The sequence below is a fragment of the Phacochoerus africanus genome, chromosome 4 (genome assembly GCF_016906955.1).
Source record: "Phacochoerus africanus isolate WHEZ1 chromosome 4, ROS_Pafr_v1, whole genome shotgun sequence".
NCBI lineage: Eukaryota > Metazoa > Chordata > Mammalia > Artiodactyla > Suidae > Phacochoerus > Phacochoerus africanus.
Genome location: NC_062547.1, coordinates 78,202,995 through 78,229,363, shown reverse-complemented (window position 1 = coordinate 78,229,363; position 26,369 = coordinate 78,202,995). Strand labels below are relative to the sequence as shown.

Here is a 26,369-nt window from a genome sequence, read left to right as displayed (position 1 = left end):
TGGGGATAGGGGCCTGGTAGCACTGGGTCGGTCCAAGGCAGAGTTAGAATTCATGCTCTGGTCACATCAATGGTCAGCCTCTGGTCCAAGGGGAGCAGCTGGTCACAGTGTGAGATCCTTGGGATGTGCCCACAATTGCCCCAGGGCTGCCCACAGCACTCTCCCAGTGCCCTGGGTAGTGTTGCAAGGAGAGGGGTTCCATTCCAGGGCTCCAGGCGGACCCTGGCCTGGGGGAGTAGGAAGCTTAGAAACAGAGAAGAAGAGGGCCATAGGCCCTGCCTACCATCCAAAGAGTCCACCCCCCCATCCCAAGCTGGGCACTTCCTGGCCAGCCTGGAACAGGAAGAGGCTCTGGAGGTGTGTAGGAAAACAGGAAGTGACTGTAGGAAGTGGGTGCCTTTGTTCAGTCCTTCCCCTGCCTGGCCTCTTCTAGGCATTGCCCCCAGGCCAGGCCAGCAGCTCAGCAGCCTTTGGTGGGGATGGAGCTGGGGCCCCAGTCCTAACCCTCCCAGCCCCGGGCAGCTGGGGCCCATGGCCTTGAATCACAGCTTCCCTGTTTGGGAAGCAGCTGGAGGTCCCCCCCACCCCCATCCCTGTCTGCATGCAGGCAGGGAAAGTGATGCCCAGAGACACTGCAGAAAGGTTACAGCCTCTCAGCTGCTATCCCCAGAGCTCTGCCAGCCCCATGAAGGTCAGGAGAGGGCCCCACTCTGCCTGGCCTCCCTCCTTCTCCCGCAGCCACTCCATGGCAAGGCTGACCCATACCTTATTCTTGCCCTCCACAAACTCAGTCCAGGTGTCCAGGCTCTCAATGGGGTTTATGGCATCCTGCGTGGTCACCTCCCTCCAGTCCCGGCACTGTGGCATTCGGTCTCTCTGCTGCCTCCGGTGGCTGCTGAAGACAAGGAGTGGCAAGGGCAGGTCAGGGATACAGACAGGGCAGGTCAAGCTTTTGTCCCACTTGGGGTCATCTTCCCATGTCGTGGTGGATAAGGCTGGCCCTTGGGCCAAAGTGAGCAAGGGGGATAGGGCTTTGTTTCTGAAACACTCTTCCGGGCCCAGCAACCCATCCTGCACAGGCTGCCAGACACAGCCTGCCCCAGCAGTCCAGGGCCTGTGCCTACAGTGCGCCACACCCCCAACTCTGTGGCTCTCCTCCAGTCTGCTGTGCCCCTGCCCCCACCTGTGTGTATCCCTTCCTGCAAAGTCCACCTGTATCTCCTGGGGCGACAAAGTCACACCACTCCTGCTCCAGGAAGCTCTTCCCCACCCTCCCTCTTTCAGAGCTGCAGCCCTATCATGGGCTGGCTATGCATCCTGGCACCTTTGGTCTCCTGCTAGGATGGGGGTTGGGGGGAAGGGGCAGGCCTTGTCTCTCCTTAGTGGAGCAGAGCGGCAGCCAGGGCTCCGAGCAGAGCAAACCGTTAGAATATCAGAGAGAAGCACGTTGGGAGGTGCCAGCAGTGGCCTGCAGCCTCATGGTCAGGAAGAATCTCTTACGAGCCTTGAAGGCTGTGGCTTGGCTCAGGCCCACAGGCCACCCCTACTGAACCTCTCCAACTGACATGTCAGGGCCACAACCTTGCTGGTATGGCTGCCCTGTTCCCCTTGGGCCCCCAGCACCTGTTCCTACCCAGCCTGTGACCCTGCATCGTGCCCATTAGGATCTCTTGCTAGATGGCAAATGTGACTTGTCACATCCCTGCGCCATTCACAGGCTCTCTTGTGACTTCCAGACCACTGACCACCTTGGCGCCCTCCATTCCTGGCCCCTGCTTGTCCAGGTTGTCTCTGCCTTGAGTATTCTCTGTGCTCCTCTGTTCTCCTGTTGGTGCCCAAGGGCAGCACGGCCCAGCAGTTGGGCAGGATCTGCTCCTTTTGCCCATGTCCTTAGGAACATCACATCCCTTCCGTGACCTCACTTTCCTCCTCTCTAAGGGGCCGGTTGTTGTGAGCATGGCACAGAGGAGCTGATGAGCTTGGTGTGCCTTGGGGCTCAGTACAAGTCTCACAAAACTAGCCCAAGTCTGCCTGTTTGTTGAGAGGTGTCCTCCTGGGGGCCCCGAGGCATGTCCTTTGGTCCTCTCTAGATGGTGCAGTTGTGTGTCAGAGGGGAGGGGGCTTTGCTTTCAGGGAAGGTTGGTGGGGGCTGGACATCCCCAGTGTCCAGCCTGGCCTGACTGATATAAGGGAGGAATTGAGCCTTGCTCAGCTGAGATGAGATCAGGGATTGGCTGCAGTTGAATCCTGTTAGGGTTCAAGTTTAGAGGAGGGCTCTGGGGAGGGGTGGAAGCAGTGAGTGGGGTTGGGGATGGGGGTTGGGGAATGGGAGGAAGGGGTGGACAGGGTAGAACCACACTCACAGGCTGCGTTGGGTGAAGGTCTTGCAGGGCGTCCACGGCCGCCAGTGCCACTGGATCCCTAGTGGAGGGGGCACCCCGTAGGCAGTACAGGTGAGGGCCTGGCGACTGTGGCGGGAGTAGATGCTGGGGGAGGAGGCCTCCTTCTCGTGGATGTGGGGGGGCACTGGGGACACAGGGAGCCAGCCAGTCAGCCAGCCTCTGCCACCACACACCCCCGTCCACCCACCAGCCCCTCTCCTGTCTACCCACCCATACCATTCACCACCAGCTCCAGGCTGATGTTGCGCCTCAGGCCGGCCGCGGAGTTCCACAGGGCAAGGGTGTAGATGCCCGCACTGGCCTCTGTCACCTCCTTGAGCACCAGAGCATGCGGGCTGTGGCGTCCGGACAGTGCCTTTCTGTCCTTATACCTGGCCCAGGAAGGGAGTTCAGGGATCCGTGCACTCCTTCCCTGTGGCACCCTAGCCCCAGAATATATTGTCTGGAGGCGGGAGAGGCCAGGAGCAAGAGGCACCTCCTGCATCAGGCCGGGAGGCCGCTGGGAAGCGAGGCAGGGTTATGCGCTGAGGCAGCTGACTGGAGCGGGGAGCAGATGGCCTTCAGGCCATGTGCATGGTCTCCAGGCTTGACCTGCTGGGTCTCACAACACCTACAGGCTCAGGACCAACTGAAGTCCCCGTGGGGGCCTTGTCTCTTTTTCATAGGCTTCAGAGGTGTGTGCTGTGAAGGGGTAGAGGGGCAGTCCCTTGGGTGCCTTCCCCTGGTTTTCCAAGGAGAGACTCTGCGAGAAGCATAGCCCATGGGCACAGAGTGACACTGAAGGGGAGGCAGGGGAATGGCTCTCGGCTGCAATGCCAGAGCCCTACTGGAAGAGACATCACTTGCCTAGGATCACACTGCAGGGCAGGGCAGGGCAGGGCAGGACCCAGGCCATGAAGCCTCCTGGGCTCTGGTGCAGAATCCTGTCTGCCATCTGCTGCATTTGTGATCCTAGGCAAAGGGCTTCACTGTCCTTAAGCCCCCATGTCCTCATCTGAAAACCAGGGAACCTATTTGCAGGTGCTCTCAGGTCTACCCAAGATAGAGACTTTAGTGTCAGACACACAGAGGCTGCTTTGGGAGCCAGGACTGGCCTGTCTACCCATGGATCTCCATCCATTACTTATTCATAATCATCCTATGATGACTGAGACAAGTGGGCCCCTTTGGTGCTATGGTCGTCACTAGTGCCCGGGGACAGGTGTTTCAGTGGACAGTGGGCCCAGCTAAGCACTTGTTGGAGGCAGATGTTGGCCAAGTGAGAAAAGAAAGGCCAGATGTGGTGGGAATGGTGAGAGGCCTGGGCTGGATCCTCTATGCAACAGAGCCGGCTACCCTCCCAGACAAAGTCAGTACTGCTGTTCTTAAAGGGCAGGGGACAGGGCCCTGGGTGTCTCCACCCCTGTGAGGGAGGCTGGAAGCCTGCATCATGCATCATTGTCTCTAGAGACAAGTCCTGGTCCCATACCAGGTGCCCCAGTGGACTCCAAAGCCTATGGCCTCAGAGGTAGGGTCATAGCAAGCCCAGGCCCAGGGCATTCTGGGGCCCTCCCAGGAGAAGCCTGCTTCTAGCCTCTGGTCAGTGCAGTGGGTGCTGGCTAGGGGGCTTCTGCTTGCCCTGCTATAGGCTTGTGGAGAAGGTCATCCTGCCTGGCGGGAAGTGCCCCAGACCAGGAAGGCAGGATTTCTCTGGCCAGTTGTGAAAGGGTGGAGTAGACACCTCCCAGGAGGCTCAGAGGTCAGGTAAGAATGCACTTCCCCCTTCCTGGCCTGTTGTCCTCATGTGTATGATGGGAGTCAGCCTAGTACGTGACCTCCCAGGGTTGGCCCATGTGGACAGCTCAGATGGCCCCAGAGTGCATGGTGGGGTGCTGTACTTTCCTGAGCTCTCGGGGAGCACCTGGTGAGGGTGAAGCCACCACTGAAGGACCCCTCACTGACCCTTGGCCTACCCTGCAAGGGACACCTTACTTTGAGGTCAGAGTCTAGAACTCACTGCTGTACACAGCTCAGGCCCAGCCCAGCTCATGACCGTCTGGGAAACCCCTGTAACATCTCTGAAAGTCTGGTTAGAAGCATCCTGGGGTTGGCCAGCTGTTTGGAGAGGAGCCAAAGAAACCTGAAGCCATTCTTCTATGATACCTTCTACCTGCGGCCCTCAGAGAGGCTGAGTGGGTGCAGGCAGTGGCAGCTAGATAAAGCCCTGTGCTATGCCCACCACACCCACATATAACGGGAGGCCGGTATTTACACCCTTTCAGAGTTTAGCAGTGATCCAGGTCACCCTTCTCTCTAGCCAAAATATGCACTTCCCTTAGAATCTTCATCAGGGTTCCCCACGCAGGGCACAGGCCCAGAGGGGTCTCCATCCAGGTCATAGGAAGTGGGCCTTGATGGGGAGAATGCTGCCTGTCCCTCCCTGTGGTTCTTGCTTACACTGGACCTGGTAGGTAGTGATGGGCAGGAGTGAGGGAGGTACCATTGGAACTCCGGCAGGGGGTACGCGGCCAGCTTCACGGGCAGTTTCACCAGCTCGTCTCCTGCTGTGGCCTCCAGGACGGGACCCTTGAGCCACTCGACACTGATGAAGGGCTTTTCTGCCAGACAGGAGGCATCAGGGTAAAGCTGGGGCTGACGTCGCTGACCCGCCACCACGCAGGGATTCAGAGCCACCCTCAGTGGCCAGATGCCTGCAGGCTGGGGCTCACCCTGTCCTCTGGGGCATGGGAGCTGGGCAATCTGTCCACTCACGGCCCTCCCTTCCCACTGGCTGGACTCCACACTGCTCGGGTGCACCACAGACCTTGACCCTGGGCCCACCCTGCACAAGAACCCTTGTTCCCCAGGCTTGATGACTAACACCCGCCCTAGCCCAGGCTATGCTGGGCACGATGACCTGACAGGCCGTACCATGCACAATGACCTCAGTGCTCTCCTGGAATTGCTGGATGCCATTGTTGGCCTGGCACACGTATGGGCCCAAGTCGTGCTGGCTGACGTTGTGGATGGTGAGGATGCTGGAGAGCTCCGTGTGAGTCTGCTGGGAGCGCCGCTCCGGCACCCACTTGCCCCGCTCTGCCTGCCGGGGACCAGGGGAAGTGTAGGGTCAGAGTGGGCTGGCTCTGACAGAACCAGCCATCAGAGGCACACACCCTCATCCAGCCAGAAGTAGCAACAGAAGCCTTGTGCCCAGACCCAGAGTTTTCCTTGGGATGGGAAAACTTCCCTATCAGATAGGGCTCCGGGGGCAGGACTGGCTCTGCACCTCCTCTACATGTGTGCTGGACCAGGGTGGGCAGAGATGGGGATCCTGGGGATGGTTCGGGCACAGCTCCCAGCAGGGCTGCTGACCTCACCTGCTTCCCTGGATAGTCCCAGTCGAAGGTGACGCCTGAGTTGAACTCGGCCCACACGGTGCAGTTCAGAACCAGCTTCTCCCCAACCAGCAGTTCCAGTGATTTCTTGGGGAATAGCTGGATGTCATAGAGCTCGTTGCCTGGTGACACATGCACAGTGACCCCCATGCCTCTCATAGGACAGCACACACAGAGTGCAGGGCACAGGGTGCCCACTGATACTAGGAGCACTATGGCACCTACAGCCCCATTACTGGGAACTGGGGGATCCTCATCCTCTTCCTGCAGTTCTCCTCCCAGGACATGGGGAGTGGTCCCTGAAGCCCCACGCAGCCCCTACCTGTGATGTGCACGAGGAAGGGGTTGGATAGGAAGGCCTGGCCACCCCAGGAGGTCTCACACTGCAGGTACAGGGCGTCACGCAGCAGCGGGGTGGGTACCCGCATGCCTCGGCGGTCATCCCACACCACCTCTTGCCCATCAGGTCGCAGCACTGAACTTTGCTGTAGGGACATGGTGGCTGTCAGGGCCCAGCTGCCCTCTTCCTCTTGGCCAGACAAGCGGCCACTTTCCCGGGGCCAGGGCTGGAGGCCCGGATCCAGGGTGGGGGTGGGGGTGAGCTTGTACCGAGCGCAGCGTGATGTTGAGGCCAGGGATGGACACCCGGCAGGGCACCCACATGGAGTCCTTCCTGTTGACCAGGAGTGTGTCCGGCTTGTTGATGAATGGCTGCTCCGGGTCTGAGGAGAGCAGGCAGGTTGTGGCAGGGGAAGGCAGGGTTCAGAGGGGTCTCTGCCCAGGCCTGGGGCTGCAGGGCAGCCCCTGGGGGCTAGAGGATGGGGGGAGGGGAGCGGGCACCAGCCACCTGTCCAGGACCCAGGGCCTACCCGTGCCTCCTGAGTGGTTCTGCGGGGTGGACACTGAGCACCCCCCCTCACCTCTCACGAACACGTAGGTGCTGGCTGCAGTGGTGCCCTCGATGCGGGCCTTGATGTACTTGTAGTAGCAGCGGTAGCTGCCTGTGTCATTGGCGTGGGCCTCCTGAAGCAGCAGAACCTTGCAGTAGGGCCGGGTGTCCGTGCCCTCACAGTCTCGCACGATCCCTGTGTCCTCACTATCCTTCTCCCCCATGACTGGTGCATCCTGAGCCCCTGGCCAGGCCCACTCGAGAGGGTGCTGCCCCCTGGCAGAGGATACAGGACATCACGAGGGGCCCAGGTAACAGCCAGGGGAGACAGTCCCTGTGGAGCTTCCTTAGGGGCCGAGCCTTGCCCATAGCTTATCTCACCCAGAGGTCAGAGCAGCCCAGCGTTTGGACACACACCATGAGCATGGTGGTCCTGAGCTCCCAGGGGCCTCTGCCTGGGTCCCAGGCCTGCATGAGGCAGGCTTGTCCTGCAGAAAGGCCTGGGCCTCAGATCATAACATGTTTGGGACCAGCGAAAGGTGGCTGAGGATAGGTGTAGGCAACCTAGGGTCCATGTAGGATGACCCGGAGGGTGGGGATGGGGTGGCCTGGGATCAGTGTGGGGTGACCCAAGGGTGGGTGCAGGGCATTTGATCTGTGGTCCATATGAAATGATGAGGGGTGGGTGTGGATGAGATGGCTGTGGGTGCATGGTGCCTGCGTCTGCAGGGCAGGGAAGGAGCTGGGCCTCTAGGCACCCACACTGAAACCACCGAGGGGCACTGCTAAGCCTAGAAGCCTCTCTGCCCTGGGGAGGAGCCACTCTCTGTGTCCTCTGCCACCATCTGCTTGGCCTTCTATAGTCTCCTTGACCTGCCAGGTCGGAGGGACCCAGGCTCCTGCTTCCCTGGCCGAGGGCTGAGTACCTGCAGGAGATGGACAGGCTGTCACTGGAGTCGATGATGTGTGTCTCTTCTGTGATGTTCAGGGTTGGGGGCGTCATGGAGTAGCCACTTGCTGGGCCTGGGGTGGGAGACAGGGTCAGAATTAGATTGTGAATTCACATGATGAAGTCGATCGGGCCGCTAAGGGGCCTTCCCTGCCCACAGGAGCAGGCCCCTCCCCCAGGGCAGGGGCCACCTAGGCTCCCAGCCCTGAACAGCACCTATAAGGTCCCAAGACAACTGGTAACCGCCACCCAAGGCTGCCCGCTGGCTGTAGACTGGGCCCAGCCCAAGTGAGCCCCAACTGAGGCCTGGGCTGATCCGCATCTCTGGCCCCATGAGCTGAGCTGCCAACGTGAAGTTGATGGGGGGACCACAGGCCTCATCCTACTCCAGGAGAGGCCTGGACTGCATCTCCTCGGCACTGTGACCCCCGCAGCTGCCTTCAGCTGCCTCGGCACTGTGCCTCTCCCAGCTGCACAGCCACTGCTTGTGAGGGGGTCCTGCACAGTGCAGACCCTCCCCAGTCATGCCCAGAACCAAGGCCTCAGTTTCCCCCAGAATTCTGCCTGTGACTTCATCCCCTCCCATGTTCCACAGGGTCCGCCTCACAAGTCCTTGGTTCCATCAGTTTCTCTTCACCCCTGAGGTGCCCTCTGGTAGTTCCAGCTCCCCCGACCCCCTCCCCTGCAGGGCTGATCCCCAGACAAACAAACGACTGCCACATTTGGTTGAAAACCCTCCTGTGGGCCTCCAGGACCTTAGCCCTGCTGCCCATGCACCCCTTACTCCCCATCCTCCTCCCAGTAGGACAGTGTGTATGTACAGTATGTGCATGTGTGTGTGTGTGTGTGTGTGTGTGTGTGTGTCTGTGTGGTCTCTGTGTGTGTGTCTGTATCCGTGGGTATAGATCTGTGTTGGTGGGACTGGTGAGTGATGTGTGTGTGTGATTGACATGTCAGCATGTGCATGCACATGAACTTGTGTGTGTGTGATCCTGGGGGCAGGGGCAGGCCCCAGGGGAGGTCTGGACCTGGAACTCTGGCAGATGCATCCTGCCAGGACCATCCTGAGACAACAGGAAGAGAGGACTGCGTGGCTGGAGGCCCAGGGCTGCGTCCTGTCCCTCCCCCCAAGTCCCTGTCCTCCTGGGGGGCACAGCCCACTCTCCTGCCCAAGCCCCCAGTCCCACAGGTCCAGCTTCTCTGCCATCCCCAGTCCAACTCCCTGGGGCTTGGGGTCCTGCCCTGGCAGCTAACTATTGGAGGCAGAGCCCAGGGGGAAATCCCAGCTGTAGTTGGTTCTATACCACCCTAACCCCAAGCTGCCCTAGGAAGTGGCACCAGGATGGCACACCCCACACCAAGATCTCTTTTCAGCATCACAGGAACAAGATGGCTGCTAGGGCCTGGCTGGCTTCTTCCTTCTATGCCTCCTGCTGGTCAAAGTTTTCTAGGTACCAGACCACCAGAGATCAGAGGCAGGATCCTGGCCCTCACCGAGCATCTGGTTCCACTATAGTCTAGTATAGACAGGGAAACTGTGGCCTTCCAGCTGGGCTACACCGCAGCCATAAGAAGGTAGCCCCCTCATCTGGCCAGCTGCTGTGACCATTGTGAAGTCTCCTTAGCCTGAACCCAGTGCACCTCCACCTGGCACTCAAGATTGTAGCCCTACCCTGAGACCCCCAGTGGGACAGTGGCCTTGGGCTCTGCCCCAAGGGACCTTCTCCATGTGGGCTCTGCTGCCATTCCACTCCTCCCCAGGGAGGGTACCAGCCCCCCAATCACACCACCCCATCATGTACCCTCAAGGCTGCTGGAGGCTCCCCTCTGGTGGTAAGGGACCAGGAAGGAATCCAAAAGAATACCTCTAAGATGGGCTTCGAAGGAGAAATAAGATTTTCTAGGCAGTGGAAAGTGAATAAAGCCATGCCAGGCAGATTGGACTCTGAGCTACAGAAGGAGGGATGATGGACTTGGGTTTGGTCCTATGAGGAGATGAATGAACTGGTTCTTCCAGTGGAGCAGTTAGAGCTCACGCCTGAGGCTGGATATGGGCACCAGAGGGGAGAGGTGCAGCAGCCAGGACCCACTTGCCCTGGGTCGTGTATGTCCCATGGTGGGGCCTGCAGCGTTGCCCTGGAGCCCCTGGGGAGGCTAAGCAAGGGTTCCCTTCTCTGGATGAACTTCCAGGGCACACACTGGCACTCCTGGCTATGGAGCTGTGGCAGTTGTCAGTCCAGCTACCTCGGGTGGCTCCCTTTTGCTTCCAAGTTAAAGTGGGGGACCCTAGGCCTCCCCCTACCACCCACTCCCCTTCTTTCCAGCTTCAACTCCTGACACATCTGAGAAGCATAGACCTCTCACTATTGTTCCAAAGTGCCAGGCTTTTCATCTCTCTCTCTTTTTTTTTTTTTTGTCTTTTTAGGGCTGCATCTGTGGCACATGGATGTTCCCAGGCTAGAGGTTGAATTGGACTTGCAGCTGCAGGCCTATGCCACAGCCACAACCATGCCAGATCTGAGCTATGTCTGTGACCTCCACAGCTCACGGCAAGGCCATATCCTTAACCCACTGAGCAAGACCAGGAATTGAACCTGCGGCCTCATGGATGCTAGTCAAATTCGTTTCCACTGAGCCATGATGGGAACTCCCAGGCTTTTCAAATCTTGAAGTCTGTCTTTCCACATCTTTTTGCCCTGGACGTTTGCAGCTCCTTCCCTTTTGTGAAGCTCCCTTTCTAGGGTCCAGTTCAGGAGTCCCTTCCCCATGAGACAGTCACTGTTATGCAGGTGGCCTCGGCCTCCTAGGCTCCTGCTATTAGAACCCTCATGGGACTGAACTGTGCTTTTTCTACTCACATCTGAACAGAGGCCGTGTTTTATTCATCTTCCTGACCTCAGTGCACAAGAGGTGCAACCCAAAGATTGAGGGGATAGAGTCAAGAGTGATAGGATGGCTAATGGATGATCAGATGAATGAATGGATGGATTTGTGGGAGGGCGTGTGTGTGAGTGGATGGGTGGGGAAATGGAGCCTATAGGAGCTTCCTCCCTAGAGGCCTCTGTGACACCAAAGAAAGCGTCTACATCGCTACATCCACGGTGTTTGCCAACCCTTTCACCTGCCTGAGGAAGCCTCTCCTTTGTTGCCTTGTGCCCTGAATTTCCCCTGTGTTCCTGTTGCTTCACTCATTTTCACTCACTTTGACTGGGCCCTGTGTGCTTAGCAGACTTCCCTGAAGACCTCCATGTGCCCCATCCTTCCTGCCTTAGCCTGAGCCCGGCTTTCTGAGGACACCATGGCCCCAGGGCGGTTGTTGCTCCCCATTGCACACTCCTGGCACTGGAGAACTCCTTGTGGCCACTTCCCCTTTTCTGACGGCACCTCCCGCTCCCCCCCTAAAGCTGTCATCAGCTGCCATGCTGGTCACTTCCCCTGATTCTCTGCTCCTGGCTCTCCAGGCCCCTCCACCCCAACTCACCCCGTAACTTCAGCATCCACGTAGATGACTCACCAGAGCCCTGGCCTTTGTGGTCCTCACCTCCACTGTCCTCCCTCCTCCCCGAGCCCCTCACTTCGTGGGCACACCTCACTAGAAGCTGCGCCATCATCCTCTGGCACTTGTCTCCCTGCCTCCTCCGTCTCCTGCTGGGTGCCCTCGTCCCACCACAGCTAAGTCCTTCAACCTCATCAAAACGCTGAGACCAAGGACCCCTCCCCATGGCTGCCGCCTCCTAGCCTCACCCCTTTGGGCACTGCATGGCCCACAGCCCATCATTCTGAATGCTCCCCTGCCTCTTGCTTGCCACCCCAACCCTGCAGCACCCGCGTCCCTCAGCAGCTCAGCATGCAGCACAAAGCCAGACCCCATATGCTGCCTCCCCTTTCTTTTCCCATTGGCACACCCTAATTGGTCCTCGTGCTGAAGTTCAAGGTGTTCCCTCCTCCCTCGCTCTCAGCATTAAGTAAAGCATCTGATGGAGATGCCTCATCTTCGTACATCAATATCTCACCCTTGCCCTGGGCCCTGGAAACTTTCTGACATCCCTGCTCCCGAGGCCAAGCCCTCCATCATGCTGGGGGATCCCAGCCTCCTGGACCAGATTCCCTGCAAATAATTTCTTTCTCTTTTCTTTCTTTTTTTTTCTTTTGTCTTTTTAGGGCCACACCTGTGGCATATGTAGGCTCCCAAGCTAGGGCTCAAATCCAAGCCACAGCTGCCGGCCTACACCACAGCCGCAGCAATGTGGGATCTGAGCCGCATCTGCAACCTACACCACAGCTACAGCAACGCCAGACCTTTAACCCACTGTGTGAGGCCAAGGATTGAACCCACGTCCTCATGGATGCTAGTCTGGTTTGTTAACCACAGAGCCACGACAGGAACTCCCAGTTTCTTTCTCTTCTAGTCACTAATTTTTCCCTATAGAATCATCTCCCATCTTATAAACAAATAAATGAACACTCCCAATTCCTTGATCCTATATTCCCTTCCCCTTTTCTATGCCCCTTGGTAGCCAAAGCCCTGCTCCCTGTCCACTTCCTCCCGTATTTGTTCATCCCCCACCCCCAGGGGTGCAGCCCCCATCCCTGCTTCATGGAGCCACTGGTCAAGGCGCCATGACTTCAGCGCCCCAGAGCAGAGCTGCTCCTTCTGCTGGCTCTGCTGAGCTCACTTTCCCCTTGTCCCCCATCCCCCCTGCCCAACACCAAATGCTGGTTCTTGCCCTCTCTTCACTACTGGTCTCTTACCTAAGTGGCCATGTACCTCCAAAATCTCTACCTCCAGCCCAGACCCTTTTTCTCAACTCCAGGCTTAAGGATCCAGCTGCCACTTCACTTGGCCAGCCCACAGACACCCAGAGCTCCACATTTCTGACACTGACCTCCAGGCTCACATCTTCCCCACTCCTGCCATATGGTTTCTCTGTGATGGTTCCCGTCTTCCCAAATGGGAGTGCCTGTGGATGCCCACCTCTCCCACCCAGCCCATCCATCCACCACCAAAGCATCTCAGAGCCAGCCCTGGCTCTCCTGCTGGGGTCTACCCAACTGCTCTCACACCCAAGTGGCCCCCTGGCCCACTACTGCCCTCCTCCAGTCCTTCACACAGTTGTCGATGATAGTTTAAAAACTCAAAGAAGCCAAGTCATGCTCAGGCTTAAATCTCATCAGTGACTTGCCACCTCCAGTGACTTGTTGGGTTTTGAAGGAAAATCCTAACTCCTCACCATGGCTTGGCCCCCACCCCACACCCTCACGGTTCACTCTTGCACCCTGTTCTCATCCTCCAGCCACTGTGGCCTTCAGGCTATTCCATAACATGCTCTAGTCCTGTATACACGCCTCTCCTCTCGACTTGCCTTTGCTCACATGCCTTGCACAACTTCTCACCCTTGGGCCTCACCTTAGACACCTCCTCACCCCCTCCAAAACCTAGGTTTTTCTTTAAGCTCCAACTTAGCCTCCTTCTTGTCACAATGTGTGATTTGTTATTTATTTACTTAAGTTATATTTTTCCATTTCCTCCGCTAGACAGTAAGTTTCAATGGGGTTAAGACCGAAACAGGAGTTTCTGTCATGGCTCGGTGGAAATGAATCTGACTAATATCCATGAGGACGCAGGTTCCATCCCTGGCCTCGCTCAGTGGGTTAAGGATCCAGCATTGCTGTGAGCTGTGGTGTAGGTCTCAAGGTGGCTCAGATCTGGCATTACTGTGGCAGAGGCGGGCAGCTATAGCTTCGATGTGATCTCTAGCCTCGAGCCTCCATATGCTGTGGGTGAGGCTCTAAAATACAAACAAACAAACAAAAAAGACCAAAACAGTCTTTTCTCCTCTACTCCATGCCTAGCACCTGGCAGAGTCAAGGCTCCATAAATACTTGTCAAATGAATAAACAAATGGATGGATGAGTCAAAGGATGGTTGGATGGAATGATGGAAGGGCAGATGGATGGACAGATGGATAGAGATGGGTGGATGGAAGGAATGATGAATCAATGGATGGGTGGATGGAAGATGGATGATGAATGGCTCACTGGTTGGCTAAACAAACCTCTGAGGTCTTCCTTTGGATTGGAACTGTGTCAAACCTTGGTGTTCCTTTGGACAAGACATTTCCAGTTTTAAAGGCCGAGCTCCCTGGTGTCCACGTGTACCCCAGGCTGCTCAGCAGCTGGGGCAGATTCTAGCCTGAGGGCCACCATGCCCAGAGGCTCCATGCTGCCCTACCCCCACCTGCAACCCCGAAGAAGGTGCATCCTTCCTGCCTGGCTGTTGTCTGTCCCTGCTGTCCTTCCCTTCCCGAAGCAGGAAGCACTGTCATCCTGGCCTCTGCCGCACTCCCCCTGCCTTCCTGTTCCTGGCCCAGGAACTTGCTTCTTCCTTCCCCTGGCCAGCGGCCCTGGCCCCCTAGCCTGTGCGGAGCAGTCAGGGCAGGCGCCAGGCTGAGGTCAGGGAGGCCAAAGTGCACACCTCCTCTTCTCTGTGCTGTCAGCAGCCTTGGGCAGCAGGGACCTTGGAGTCAGCCACAGGCGCTGGCCGTGGGAGCAGCAAACTGGGATCCTGGGTGAGGACAGGCAGGAAGGGTGGGAAGTCCTGTGGGGGAGACCCGGACCACAGCCCAGCAGTCACTGCCTTGTTTGATCCTCACACAGCCTGGGGCAGGGGGGGATGAGGGGCCACAAGTCCCGTGGGCAATGAGGAAACTGAGGCTCTGGGCTCCACATCAGAGGTAACCAGCAGCTGTGCAAGAGCCCAAGTCTGACCAGGTCCCCTGCCTGGGACCCAGCCCTCATAACTCCCCATCTCCTTCTCTCCCACTGCCAAGAGTGCCTGCCCCTCTGCCTCCCTGCTCCCCAGCAGTCTCCCTTCTGCCCTCCAAAATGTCCCTCAGCCCAAAGGACACCTTCACTGGCCTCTCATGGCCCCCTGGAACTGAGCACACCCTTGGCCTGGCTTCCAGGATGATGCCCCACCCAACAGGCCCCCCTCCCGGCCAGCTTCACACCCCAGTGCTTCTGCCACATGGTCAACACACTGGCCACACCCAGCATCCAGCTGCTGAGCACACCAGGACCTCGCCCACCACACAGGGAAGGGTGGTGTCTTTGGGTGACTCCTGGGGACCAGGAGGTCATGGGCGCATGGCCCTGTCCTCAGGTCCAGCACAGCCAACCCATGGATGATGTCAGAATGGTGTGCAAGCTCAGGGGTGCCCCTCCATCCTCTGGCCGAGTGTAGCAGTAGTGGTCATTGCATTTGGCAATTCCTTACTTTAGGCCCTGTCATGGTCATTTGGTGGGTGACAGGGATTATAATAGCAGTCCTGCCAGTCTGGCCCACGTTCTCCTTAGCAATTGTGCCCTGGAGGGCAAAGGCAGCCAGGGGCCAGGCTCCCTGCAGACTAGAGGCAAGCCGAGGGGACAGCACTGGGGCAAGTGAGGCCGGGTTGGGTCCCAAGGCTGGGCAGAGTGGGAGAGCTTGCTCCTGGGCCTTCTCCCTTCACTCTTGGGGTGAAGCTGGTGCATAAACCTTGGGGGAGGTGTGACGATGTTCTATTTCAGAGACCCCACCCCCACCCCCACTTGGCTGATAGCCTCTGTGCCTCCAGTGGGCAAGGGCGAGGGTCAAGAAGCCATCAGACCTCCCACCTCCCTCCCTGTAGGACTGAAAGGGCCAGGATGGGAGGGCCTGTTCAGGGAGTATGCTCAGAGCCCCCCAGGCCCAGTGGCGTGTCCCACAATGCCACTCTGACTGTTGACCTTGGGCAAGTCAATTCCTCCCTCCGAACTTGTGGAATGAGAATGGCCCACAAGATTATTGGGGACCACAGACTGCAAATAACAATATCACACAAGAACCATCATAAGAAAAAAACTGCTGCTGGCTCAGGCACAAGAGGCCCATCACTGTCACTGGCTGCTGAGTGTTTTGCCTGCCACAGTGGTTCCATCTTGCTCTGACTTTGGGCCATGGTCATAGTTCGGGGGTGGGGTGGGGGTGGTCAGAGGAAGCCTTGCTAGTCGGGAGGGGTATGTGTGTGAGTTGAAATGGGCTTTAGAGACTAAATAGGAGCTTGATGGCCCAGGAGGAGGGCACAGGATAGAGGGATATGTGCAAATGCCAGAGTCCAGGTAACCTTGGGCTGTCAGATAGGTGGGAACAGGTGGAGCCTGGTGTGGGGCAGTGAGGCCACAGAAAAGGGCCTCGGGTCGCAGGCCCAGCCTTAGGCTCTTGGCTGGCTCACTAACTGGAGCTGGGCTCAAGGTGGGCTTCCTCCTTCTACAGGTGGCAGCTCTCCTGGGCTCCAACCCTAGGGGGCCCTTCTTCCCAGGTGGCTCCTGCCAGGCGCCTCCGGCCTTCAGACCAAGACTACACCCACCCTCAGGGAAGACAATGAGCCACAGGGCCCAGAAGTGTCCCCCACGCCAGTTGAGCAAGTGTTAAAAGGATAGAGAATTCCCAGTGTTGGCAAGGATGTGGACAAGCAAACACACACAGTAATAAAAAAAAAAATGCTCATACACTTTGACCCCAAATTCTGCTTACCCCAATGCATCCTGTTAATGACATGTAAGCAGGTATTTAGCGCTTTGTGTATGCCAGCACAGACTATACGCTTGTGCCCACCACACCCCTCTGTTGCCTCGAGGTGGGTACGATTCTTCTCATTTCGTAAATGAGAAAACGAAGGCATAGACGTTAACTTGCTAGTCAGAGATTATCTTTGGCGGACAGGATTACGGGAAACTACTGTTTACTCTGTACATCCTCAGAACCAGCACCAAAGGCAGGGTGGCTGGAAGCACCGGGCCTGCCCCTCTCCTTTCCCTGCCACCCTGGCCAAGCACTTTGCACTCACAGAGCCCAAACGCTCAGGGGTAGATGCCATCCTGCTTGAGTGCCACCCCTGGACATTCTGGGGCTGCCCTTTCCAGTCCTTCTCCTTGCCACCCCACTGTCTGGCTGGCTTCCCTCCCCTGGCTTGCCATGCCATCGTCTCCCCACTGACCCAGGCTTTTTCCGGTGGTCAGAGGATTCCCCCCCCCCCTTTTTTTTTTTTTTTTTTTTTTGCTTTTTAGGGCCACACTGCCGGCGGCATATGGAGGTTCCCAGGCTAGGGGTCAAATCAGAGCTGCAGGTGCTGGCCTATACCACAGCCACAGCAACGCTGGATCTAAGCCGGGTCTACAACCCACACTGCACTTCATGGCAACACCAGATCCCCAGTCCACTGAGCGAGGCCAGGGATCCAACCTGCATCCTCATGGATACTATTGGATTCGTTTCTGCTGTGTCACAAAGGGAACTCCCAGAGGATCCTTTTAGAACACAAACCCCTCTCCTGCTTAAAACTATTTCCTGCCCCTCCACTGCTTGGGGATGGAATCTGAGCTTCTCGTGTGACTCTCCAGTCACCTTCATCACCTGGTGCCAGCTCCAGTTCCATGTCACAGACTTGGGTCCTCTCCTTTGGGCCCCTCTGCACATTTCCACAGCTTCATGCAGTGGCCAACTCATTGCACTTGACAGTTCCTCAATGCAAGGATAAGAGCTTTTCCAGGGTGGCATCCCCAGCATGGAACTTGGCCATCGATTGCCTTTGACTGACTTTGAGGATCCCAGGAACACAAGGACAGAACACGCAGTGTGTGGGCCAGTGTGGAGGTGCAGGTGTCCAGCATTGAGGTAGCCACATCTGCCAGGGGTAGCCTGGGGAAAGCAGTGTGTCTAGGGACGTGCTGCTTTTGAAAGCTCTCTGAGACATTTGAAAATGTCCATGAGGTGGTCAGAAATTTAGGACCCCACATGCCTGCCTATCTAGCGCTTTCTCTGGGGAATGTGGGCAATGCCTGCCATGCCTGCCCCTTCTTACCCCTTGGCTCCTGTGCCCTCTGGCACCAGACACCTGTCACCTCCCTCAAAACTGTGCTAGTATCTAATGAGCCATTTCACCTCTCTGGCCTTCATTCTCTAATCTCCAAAATGGGCACAGTAGCCCATATCACAAGGTTAAAATCATCACACACCCTAGTGTGAAAGAAATTTGATTAACTGCTTTACACCGAGGTGTGGCTCCCTGGTAGACAATCTAAGTGTGCGAGTATGTGTGTGTGTGTGTGTGCACGATGAGTGCTGCTTCATACGAATAAACTTCCATTTGGTGGAATTTAGGGTAGCTTTGAGGATGGTGCTTTAGGTTGGGTGAGGCTAAGAGATTCCCCTGAACCTACCCAGAAGCCTGTGTTCTGGGCTCCCCGGACACACAGGGAGTGGGAATGAAGCCCACTCTCCTACCTCAGTAGATCCCTCCCACTTGGAGCAGCACCCCCCTCTGCCTGGAGTTCTCAGTAGCTTCCTAAAGGCCAGGTGAAGAGTGTGTATCTGGAGCAGGAAAAAGGTCATATGCTGGGGCTGGGGTATGTGACAAGTGCAGACTGGGTGGATATGGGGCTACAGACACCCTTGGGACCCCAGCAGGAGGGTACCATCAGCCCAAGAGGCTGGGCCTATCCCTGGGGGACCACGGAAGGCTCAGATCTGTGTTTTAGGCAGTTCTGCTGAAGCAGCAGAGAGGCAGTTTGGAGAAGCAGGGAGTGCTGGTGAGGCTGAGAGGGAGCAAGGGCTGTTGAGTAGCCCCTGGGGGTGAGGTGGGGAGGAGGGGGTACCCTGGTAGATGTGGAGCTCCCTATGCAGCACAGCTGTGAGTGTAGCCGGCCATGCCAGGCAGTTGCTCTGGCCTTTCTGGGGTCAGGACTCTGCTCTGTGGCGGCAGGACGGGCGGTGTTATCAGACAGCCCAGCTGGCTCGGAGGTGGCCCCCCAGCGCTGCTAAATCGGGGCCATGGGCTCCTGCCGCAGGAAGAGGGAAATGCAGGCAGGATGTCCTCTCCTGTGGCCGACAAGTCCTTTCCCATGAACCCATGCTGACCTCGCCGGCCACGTGGCGGGGCTCCCCAACTTGCCACCCTGCCTTGTGCCTGCTCACCAGGCTACCTACGCCCTGGCCAGACCCGGGGCACCAGAGCCAGGCAGAAGCACGCCTGCTGTCCACCACCACTGCCCCCAGCCTCAGCTGCAGCCTGCGCCAATGCCCGCACCTTCCTGCTCCTAGACTTCTCCTTTTGGTGTGACCGGAAAACTGAGATCCCAGAGGAAGCCAGTGTCTGAAAAGGATCGAAAGTCAGGACTCCCTGGCTCCAGCTGGACACGTTGGCCATGTCTTGCTTAGAGCTCGGTGCAGGGAGTGTGACGGGCTCTTCGGGCCCCTCTCTGTACCCATCTCCCTCCCCAGAGTACATCTCACAGAGCTTTGTGGCCTGGGCTGGGCCCTGGTGGAAAGAAATCTGCAACACAGGGGGAAAATGCCCAAGCAGCAGCAGGAGGGGTGTAAGCTAGACATAGAGAAGAACTTCCCCTCGTGGCTGAGATCCCACTTAATTTCTCTGGGTTCCCTGACTCCCCTTTGCACCATCACTTGGAAGTGCTCCCTACTTTCCTCCCTCCTGCAGTTGCCTCCCCAGCGGAGTGCTACATCTTTCCCCACATTTGCTCCTCTTCCTAGGGTCCCCCACCCCCTGTAAACAAATTTCAGGACCCATTCTGTTACTTAAGCTAGAGATTGGCACTTGTCCCTCTCTTCCCACTGTGCCCCACCGCCCCTTCCCTGGGGTGCAGCCTCCTTGCCTTGAGCTCACATCTTATCCCTTTGATGATTCCTTCAGGGATCTGACCAAGTGGCTCCCTGCTCAGAGCCTCATCTTTCCAGATGTGCTGCTGGTTCCTGCCACCTCCACTTGTCTGTCTCCTCCATCCTGACTCCCCGTGCTCCCACCTCCTGGAGTCTAGCCTCATCTGATCACCATCTGACTTTTCTGCCTCCGGGCCTTTGAGGGGCTTTGCCCTACTTGGAATTCCCTTCTCTGGAGTCTGCAGACCCTCCAGAAAGCCCCAAGTTGGAAGCAACTCTATGCCCACAGCCACCAGCTGGGTATCAATGGGGCCCCTGAGCACTTTCACCCCTGGGCTACAGACGTCTGATGCCACATTTGTGCCCCTGATAGTCTGGCCTCAGGAAATCCCGGCAGGATGGACTTGGTCCAAATCCTCTTTGGCCCACCCTGAGCAGACACCATAGTTTTCAAGTTGCCCAGAACTGCAGTCCCCTTCCTTGGGTTGGGGTGCCACTGCCCAGGGTGGGGACGGTGTAGCAAGGAGCTGACCAGGCAGTCCCCTTGTTACACCTCATGCCCAGCCTGGTGTCTGGCCATATGGGCACTGTGCTCTGGGGAGGCAGAGCACCCTTCAGCCACTCTGACCCAGTGCCTCTGGTGTGGCAGGTACGTGAGCAGCACCTGATTTGAGTTCCCAGATCACTGTACTGGGTCAGTGGTCCACAGGCACTCAGTAAGATGGGCCCAGCCCCCACATTCTGCCTGTACTGACTTGCATCCCCACCTAACCCCCACACCTCTGTCCACACCTGGATCTGGCTCAGGGCTGTGCAGTAGGGACATGGAAGAGCTGAGATGGCTGTGTGTGATTCAGCCCCTAGCAGCAGCCTCAGGCCAGGCCAACCAAGCTTCCTAGCAGCTGCCTCCTTCCCCACATGTACCTGAGCTGACTGTCCACTGACCAGAGGTGCAAACAGCCCCTCTCTAGACTAAGCCCCAAGAGACAAAGCCTGTTGAAGGTGACATCTGCCACCTGCTTTGTCTACAAGGACACTGTGGGCCAAAAAGTCCAGCCCCAAGCATAGGCCCTCAGCACTTGCCAGCCTATTGTACTGCTGTGCATGGGGAAACTAAGGCACAGAGAAAGGAAGAAAGGGGCCCAGGCCACACAGCAAGCAGTTTAGGAGACAGGACTAGGACAAGTCTGGTTCTGGGGCCAACATTAGTTTTTAAGGGTCAGCTGCAGAGTCCCCAGGCTTCTCCCTGCCAGTGCTTGGCCTCCCACTCTGGCTGCACTGACACCTGGCTGCACTGGAATGTGTGTGCCTCTGCTCCAGCAACCACATCAGGCTGGGAGCTCCTCAGGTCCTCCTCAGCCCAGAAATGGGTGGAGCAAATGCAAAGTTCAGGGAGGGTAGAGATGGACTGTTCTCCATGGGGCATCTCCCCAACAGCCATGCCCTGGTTCAGCCTGGGCCACCCTCCCTCCATGGGCCCTCTTGGCTAATATTCTCTCTTCCCTTTTACTGCCCAACTTTGGTAAGAACCACGGCACTCACTCTTGGACTGACCTCATCCTCCTTCCACCTCCCGTTCTGCTCCACCCAGGAGCACCAGGATACCAGCCTCTCCTGGTTTCCCTTACACCTCATATGTGGAATGTCTCCCACCCCTCTGGAAGCCTCTCCCTCCTCTGGTTCCCTCTTTGGGGGATGGGAGTCCCATTCTGGAGCCTTTGCTCTGCTCCCTCTCCAGCTCCCCAACCCAGCCTCTCTCCTGAGCCTTGGACACTACACTTAACTCCCTGTTGGATGTTTCCTCCAGGGGTGTCCTCTTGCCCCTCAGCCCTGAAATCCAACCAGAGACCCATTCACTTCTCTTCCCCTACTCTTTCAGTCATTCAACAAACACATAATGAGCACCTGTGAGAGCCTGGCCCTGGGCAGGGTGCAGGGGAGCGAAGAAGGGCTAAGTGGTAGCCCCTCCACTCAGACCTGCTCTGCTTTGAGCTCAGACAAATTCTACCTCCCTCCTCCTCCCCACACCTCCCTCACCTCCCCTGTGCTCAGCCCTTCAGCCTGTGTAGGCACAGAGAACAGAACTCTGTTACCCCAAAGATCTGAGTTGACCTCTTCTTACTTCCAGCCTCCCGAAGAGCTTGGGGAAATGACACCTGTGCTTGGTCTAAATGTCCCAATTTGTAAAATGAGTCTAACACTCCCTTGTGAGGATTAAAAGAAATGAAGCCAGTATTCAAAGCCCACAGTGTTAAAAAAATAGTGAGGTCCCCATCTCTCCTTCAGACCTCCCAAAACTCCTCAACTACTAGGGAACCCATGACCTTTTCTCTACCCTCTAATTTTCAGGGTTACCAGATCTTGCATGGTGATCAGTTCATCTTCCCCTCTTTCCTGATGCTTTAATCCTGACACCTCCATCCAGCCATACCCTTCTGCTCCCTCTCTCATCCTTCACATTCCCTTCCCTCCAGCCCCTTAGTGGTAACCTCGCATCACAAGCCGGACCTCTCCTCTCCTTGGCCATCCCCGCCGTATGATCCAAAATCCTTAGCGCAGCCTTCAAGGTTTCGATCCCCTTAAACAGGGTGAGGTCCGGCCACGCCGATCACTTACCTCGTGATTCGCTTCAAATCCCAACATGCACCATCTGTACCCAAACCGCCCGATGGCGCCTATCTCCCACGGTCCCCAAGACCCTGCCCCCGCAGTCCCTGGCCTGGGGAAGGTGGACACTAACTGCAAGTTCCCTCTGGGGGACAGCTGGAGCTCCGACAGGAGGCGTCGGGAAGTGCGCACCCAAGTCTGTGACACCAACGGGACTGCAATCTTCAGTGTGCGTGGGTCGGAGGTGCCTAGACTCCGCCGGGAAGCGCGTAAGCAAGAGAAGGATCCAGGCTGAGGATGCAGCACAACGGGGCCCAGCTCCAAGGGAGCTGAGCCATAGACGGTGGAGCGAAGTCTTGGACCTGGAGAGCGATCTCTATGCCCGGCGCCCCGTCCCCGCCCTTTCCTCAAACCGGCGGGCCCCAGCCCGAATCGGATCGTCGAGCTCTGTGCAGGTTCTGGGGCCTGTATCCCTGGCTCCCGACCCTGTCTCCCCTCTTGCCCAAGGGTCCTGGTGGCCCTGTCTCCCGCCCGTCTCCCGTCGGTGCGGTTCCACCGTACGCCCAGGGAAAGCGTCCCCCCTCGAGGCTGGCTGAGCAATGAGGCGGGCGGAAGGCTCACCACGCTTGCTGTCGAGCAGTCCAAAGAAGAGCCACAGGCGCAGGCATAGCGCGGCACCCCGCTGCATCTCCGGCCGCTGTGGCACTGGTCAGATGCGCGAGCGCGGCTAGGGGCTGTGATTGTGGGCTCGCGGCGCGGCGCGGGCGGGGCCGGGGCGGGGCTGCGGCCAGAGCCGGGGCGGGGCCGGGGGCGGGACTCCAGGGGCGGGGCCAGGGGTCTTGGGCTGCAGTCGTACCTCAGTCCCGCCCCCAACCAATGGAGTGTCCGGCCTAGTTCTGAGGGTGCTGGCAGTGCACCGCGGAGGGAAGGCTGGCTCTTGGCGGCCCCACTTCCGAGTCAATGGCAGTCCTTCGGGCCCGCCCCAGGGCCTCTCCGAGCAGGCAGAGGATGCAGGTAATGTACCAGTTCTTTACTGTGCGTTAAAATGGTTGCACAAAAATGTGGCAGCACGTATTTTTCTGTAATTTTCTTTAGTCAATAAATACTATGTTTAAAGTAAGAAAAAAGAGCAATAAATATAATTTAAAATAGCAATATGTCAAATCTTTGAGAACATTCCGCAAACTTTATACCTTACTGTGTACGTAGTGTAGATAGAGGCTGTATCCTTGGTCAGGCACCCAGTGAACCAACCTCCATCCTGCAAGCATGGGCTCCTCCTTAGATCTCCAAATAGTTTTGCTCGAAGCTCATTCATAAGTCCTTTTATCAGGTGACACTTTGCTCTCTGACTTGGCAACCTCACAGACGTCCTTTCTCTTTTCAGTTCTGTCTCTAGAATTTTCCTATTTAAAAACAAATCCTATGATGATGGCTATCTCCCTCTCCTGCTTTTCTTCTACTTCACACTTTTATTATCCCCCACCTCCAGGCCCCCACAAAACTCCCCTCATCCTTGCCCAAAACCATTGCTGATAATAACTGTTACCAAATCTCAAGTGCAAGTAAGAATGGAATATATTAAGTCATAATCACAAGTAGGTGGTGATAGTTTAGATGACTTAATAAATAATGTTGGGGAAAGTTAGCAACCAAATAAATGAAATTAGATATTTTCCTCAACCTTTTTTTTTTTTTTTTTGTCTTTTTAGGGCCACACCCATGGCATATGAAGGTTCCCAGGCTAGGGGTCAAATCAGAGCTGCAGCTGCCAGCCACAGCCACAGCCACAGCCACAGCCATGCCAGATCCAAGCCACGTCTGTGACCTACACCACAGCTCACGGCAACGCCAGATCTTTAACCCAATGAGTGAGGCAAGGGGTCGAACCTGTATCCTCATGGATGCTAGTCAGATTTGTTTCCTCTGAGCCACGACGGGAACTCCTCCTCAACCATTTATTTATTTTCTTTCAATTTTTTGTTCAGTTTTAACATATGGAAAGTATATATCCATGTATTATAAATGCAAAATTTAAAGCAAACGCTATGTTTCAACCCTCCAGATCAAAGTATATAGACAGACCCTAGCTTTTCAGAAGCTTTCCCTTTCCTATCACTACCCTCTCCCTAGCCCTCAAATTCTGGCTCTTCATTTCCCTGCCTTTATCATCTATTGTCCAAAGGTGTTCTGCTTGTTTTTTTTTAATTGTATTTAAATGGACTCATTGCACATGTATTCTTTTGCTCAGCATCTTTTGTGAGATTCATGTGTACTGCTATGAAGACCTATATACTTCATTCATTTTCATGGCTGCATAGTTTTCTGTGTGATACAACATAGTTCATTTGTCCATCTACTGTTGATGGAAATTTGAATTGTTATCAGCTTCCAACTTTTGCTGCTGCAAACATGCTCTTGTATGTTTCTTGGTATATATATATATATATATATGTATATATATGCCTTATTCTCCAGTATATATGTCTAGGAATGACACTTCTAAGTCATAGTATATGTATCTTCAACTTTGTAGACAGTACCAACTATTTTTTCATTATCTGTACCATTTTGCATCCCACAGCAGTGTAACTAGTTCCCTGTGCTCCACATCTTCACAGACATGTATTGCCAATTTTAATTTTTAAATTTAGCCATTTTGGTTGGTTTATTTGCATCTCATTATGTTTTTCATTAGCTTTTCCCTAATTAATGTTGAGATTGAGCATATTTTCATTTTTTTTCTATGTAAAAAAAATCGGGGGGGGGGGGCACAACTGTGGCATGCATTCCCAGGCCAGGGATCAAACCCATATCACAGCTGCTACTCTCATCACAGCTGTGGCAACAATGGATCTATAACCCGCTAAGCCACTAGGGAACTTACATTGAACGTGTTTTTATGATTGTCCATTTGGATTTCAAGTCTTTTTTTTTTTTTTTGGTCTTTTGTCTTTTTTGTTGTTGTTGTTGCTATTTCTTGGGCCGCTCCCGCGGCATATGGAGGTTCCCAGGCTAGGGGTTGAATCGGAGTTGTAGCCACCGGCCTACGCCAGAGCCACAGCAACGCGGGATCCGAGCCGCGTCTGCAACCTACACCACAGCTCACGGCAACGCCTGACCGTTAACCCACTGAGCCAGGGCAGGGACCGAACCCGCAACCTCATGGTTCCTAGTCGGATTCGTTAACCACTGCGCCACGACGGGAACTCCTGGATTTCAAGTCTTTTTTGCTCCTAGATACTGCCTATTGTCTTTCTCTTCTGGATTTGTAGGAGTTCTTTATATATTCTGGATATGAATCCTTCACCAGTTCTGGCTATTATTGCTGTGTATCTCTTTGTCTTCTGACTTTAGGGTTTATGGTATATATCTGTTAAGTCATAGCAATTTTCCTTCAAGTAATAATATACCCATTCATGTTTAATATAAAAACCTTACAATAGTTTACCACCATTCTTCCTTCTCAGCCTTTATGCTGTTGCTGTCAATTAATTTCAATTTGTGCATATCATAAACCCTATGATATACTGTCATTGCTTTTGTATAAGCAGTCATTTATCTTTTAAAGCCATTAAAAGAAAAATATTATATATTTATCATTTCTGGTCTCATATCTTCATCAGAATCAATTAATTTCCTTTTGCCTAGAGGACTTCTTTTAACATTTCTTTTAGTGTGGGTCTTCTAGTGATTAAGTTTTTCAGCTTTGGTGTGTCTGAAAAGAATTTCTATTAACAACTAGGTATTATCCCAATTTACTAAGACTGTCTTCATTATTTTTTCACCTTTTTATTAAATTTTTTTTTCTTTTTTTTAGGGACACACCTGCAGAATTTGGAGGTTCCCAGGCTAGGGGTCTAATCGGAGCTACAGCTGCTGGCCTACACCACAGCCACAGCAACGCCAGATCCTTAACTAACTGAGCGAGGCCAGGGATCGAACCCGCAACCTCATGGTTCCTGGTCGGATTTGTTTCTGCTGCGCCATGACAGGAACTCCCTAAAAAAATAATTTAAAAAATATCTTGTGGTCAAATACACAACAGAAAATTTAGAATCTTAACCATTTTTAAGTGTACGGTTTAGTGGCATTAATTCATATTGTTGTGTAACCATCACCACCTTCCATCTCCAGAACTCATTTCATCTTGTAAAACTGAAAGTTGACATACATTAAACAACAACTTCCCATTCCCTCCACCCTCAGCCCCTGGCCTACCATTCTGTTTTCTGTCCTCATGAATTTGACTATTGGAGGTACCTCATGTAAGTGAAATCATACAGTATTTGTCCTTTTGGAATTGCCTTATTTCACTCAGCATAATGTCCTCAATGATCATCTGTGTGCCAGAGTTTCCTTACTTTTCAAGACTTACTATTCCATTGTGTGTATATAAATATTATATGCTATGTATATATAGCACATTTTGTATATCCTTTCATCTATAAATGTA

At 55.2% G+C, this 26,369-nt stretch overlaps 1 protein-coding gene across 2 annotated transcripts in view; it reads right to left on the bottom strand.

Moving 5' to 3' along the window:
• FLT4 (fms related receptor tyrosine kinase 4) overlaps positions 1-22,658 on the bottom strand; it is a 39,055-nt gene extending 16,397 nt beyond the window's left edge. The window contains exons 1-11 of one of the 2 annotated variants that reach the window (XM_047777850.1): positions 22,535-22,658; positions 7,592-7,688; positions 6,697-6,941; positions 6,386-6,498; positions 6,099-6,261; positions 5,759-5,898; positions 5,313-5,481; positions 4,882-4,999; positions 2,619-2,773; positions 2,364-2,526; positions 766-895 (exon numbers count right to left, since the gene is read on the bottom strand). In XM_047777850.1, coding sequence (XP_047633806.1) covers positions 766-895; positions 2,364-2,526; positions 2,619-2,773; positions 4,882-4,999; positions 5,313-5,481; positions 5,759-5,898; positions 6,099-6,261; positions 6,386-6,498; positions 6,697-6,941; positions 7,592-7,688; positions 22,535-22,601 — 1,560 coding nt within the window. In that variant the 5' untranslated portion in view covers positions 22,602-22,658. The remainder of the gene's footprint in view (positions 1-765; positions 896-2,363; positions 2,527-2,618; positions 2,774-4,881; positions 5,000-5,312; positions 5,482-5,758; positions 5,899-6,098; positions 6,262-6,385; positions 6,499-6,696; positions 6,942-7,591; positions 7,689-22,534) is intronic. The other variant, XM_047777851.1, reaches the window with a different exon arrangement.
• Positions 22,659-26,369: the final 3,711 nt, after the last annotated feature.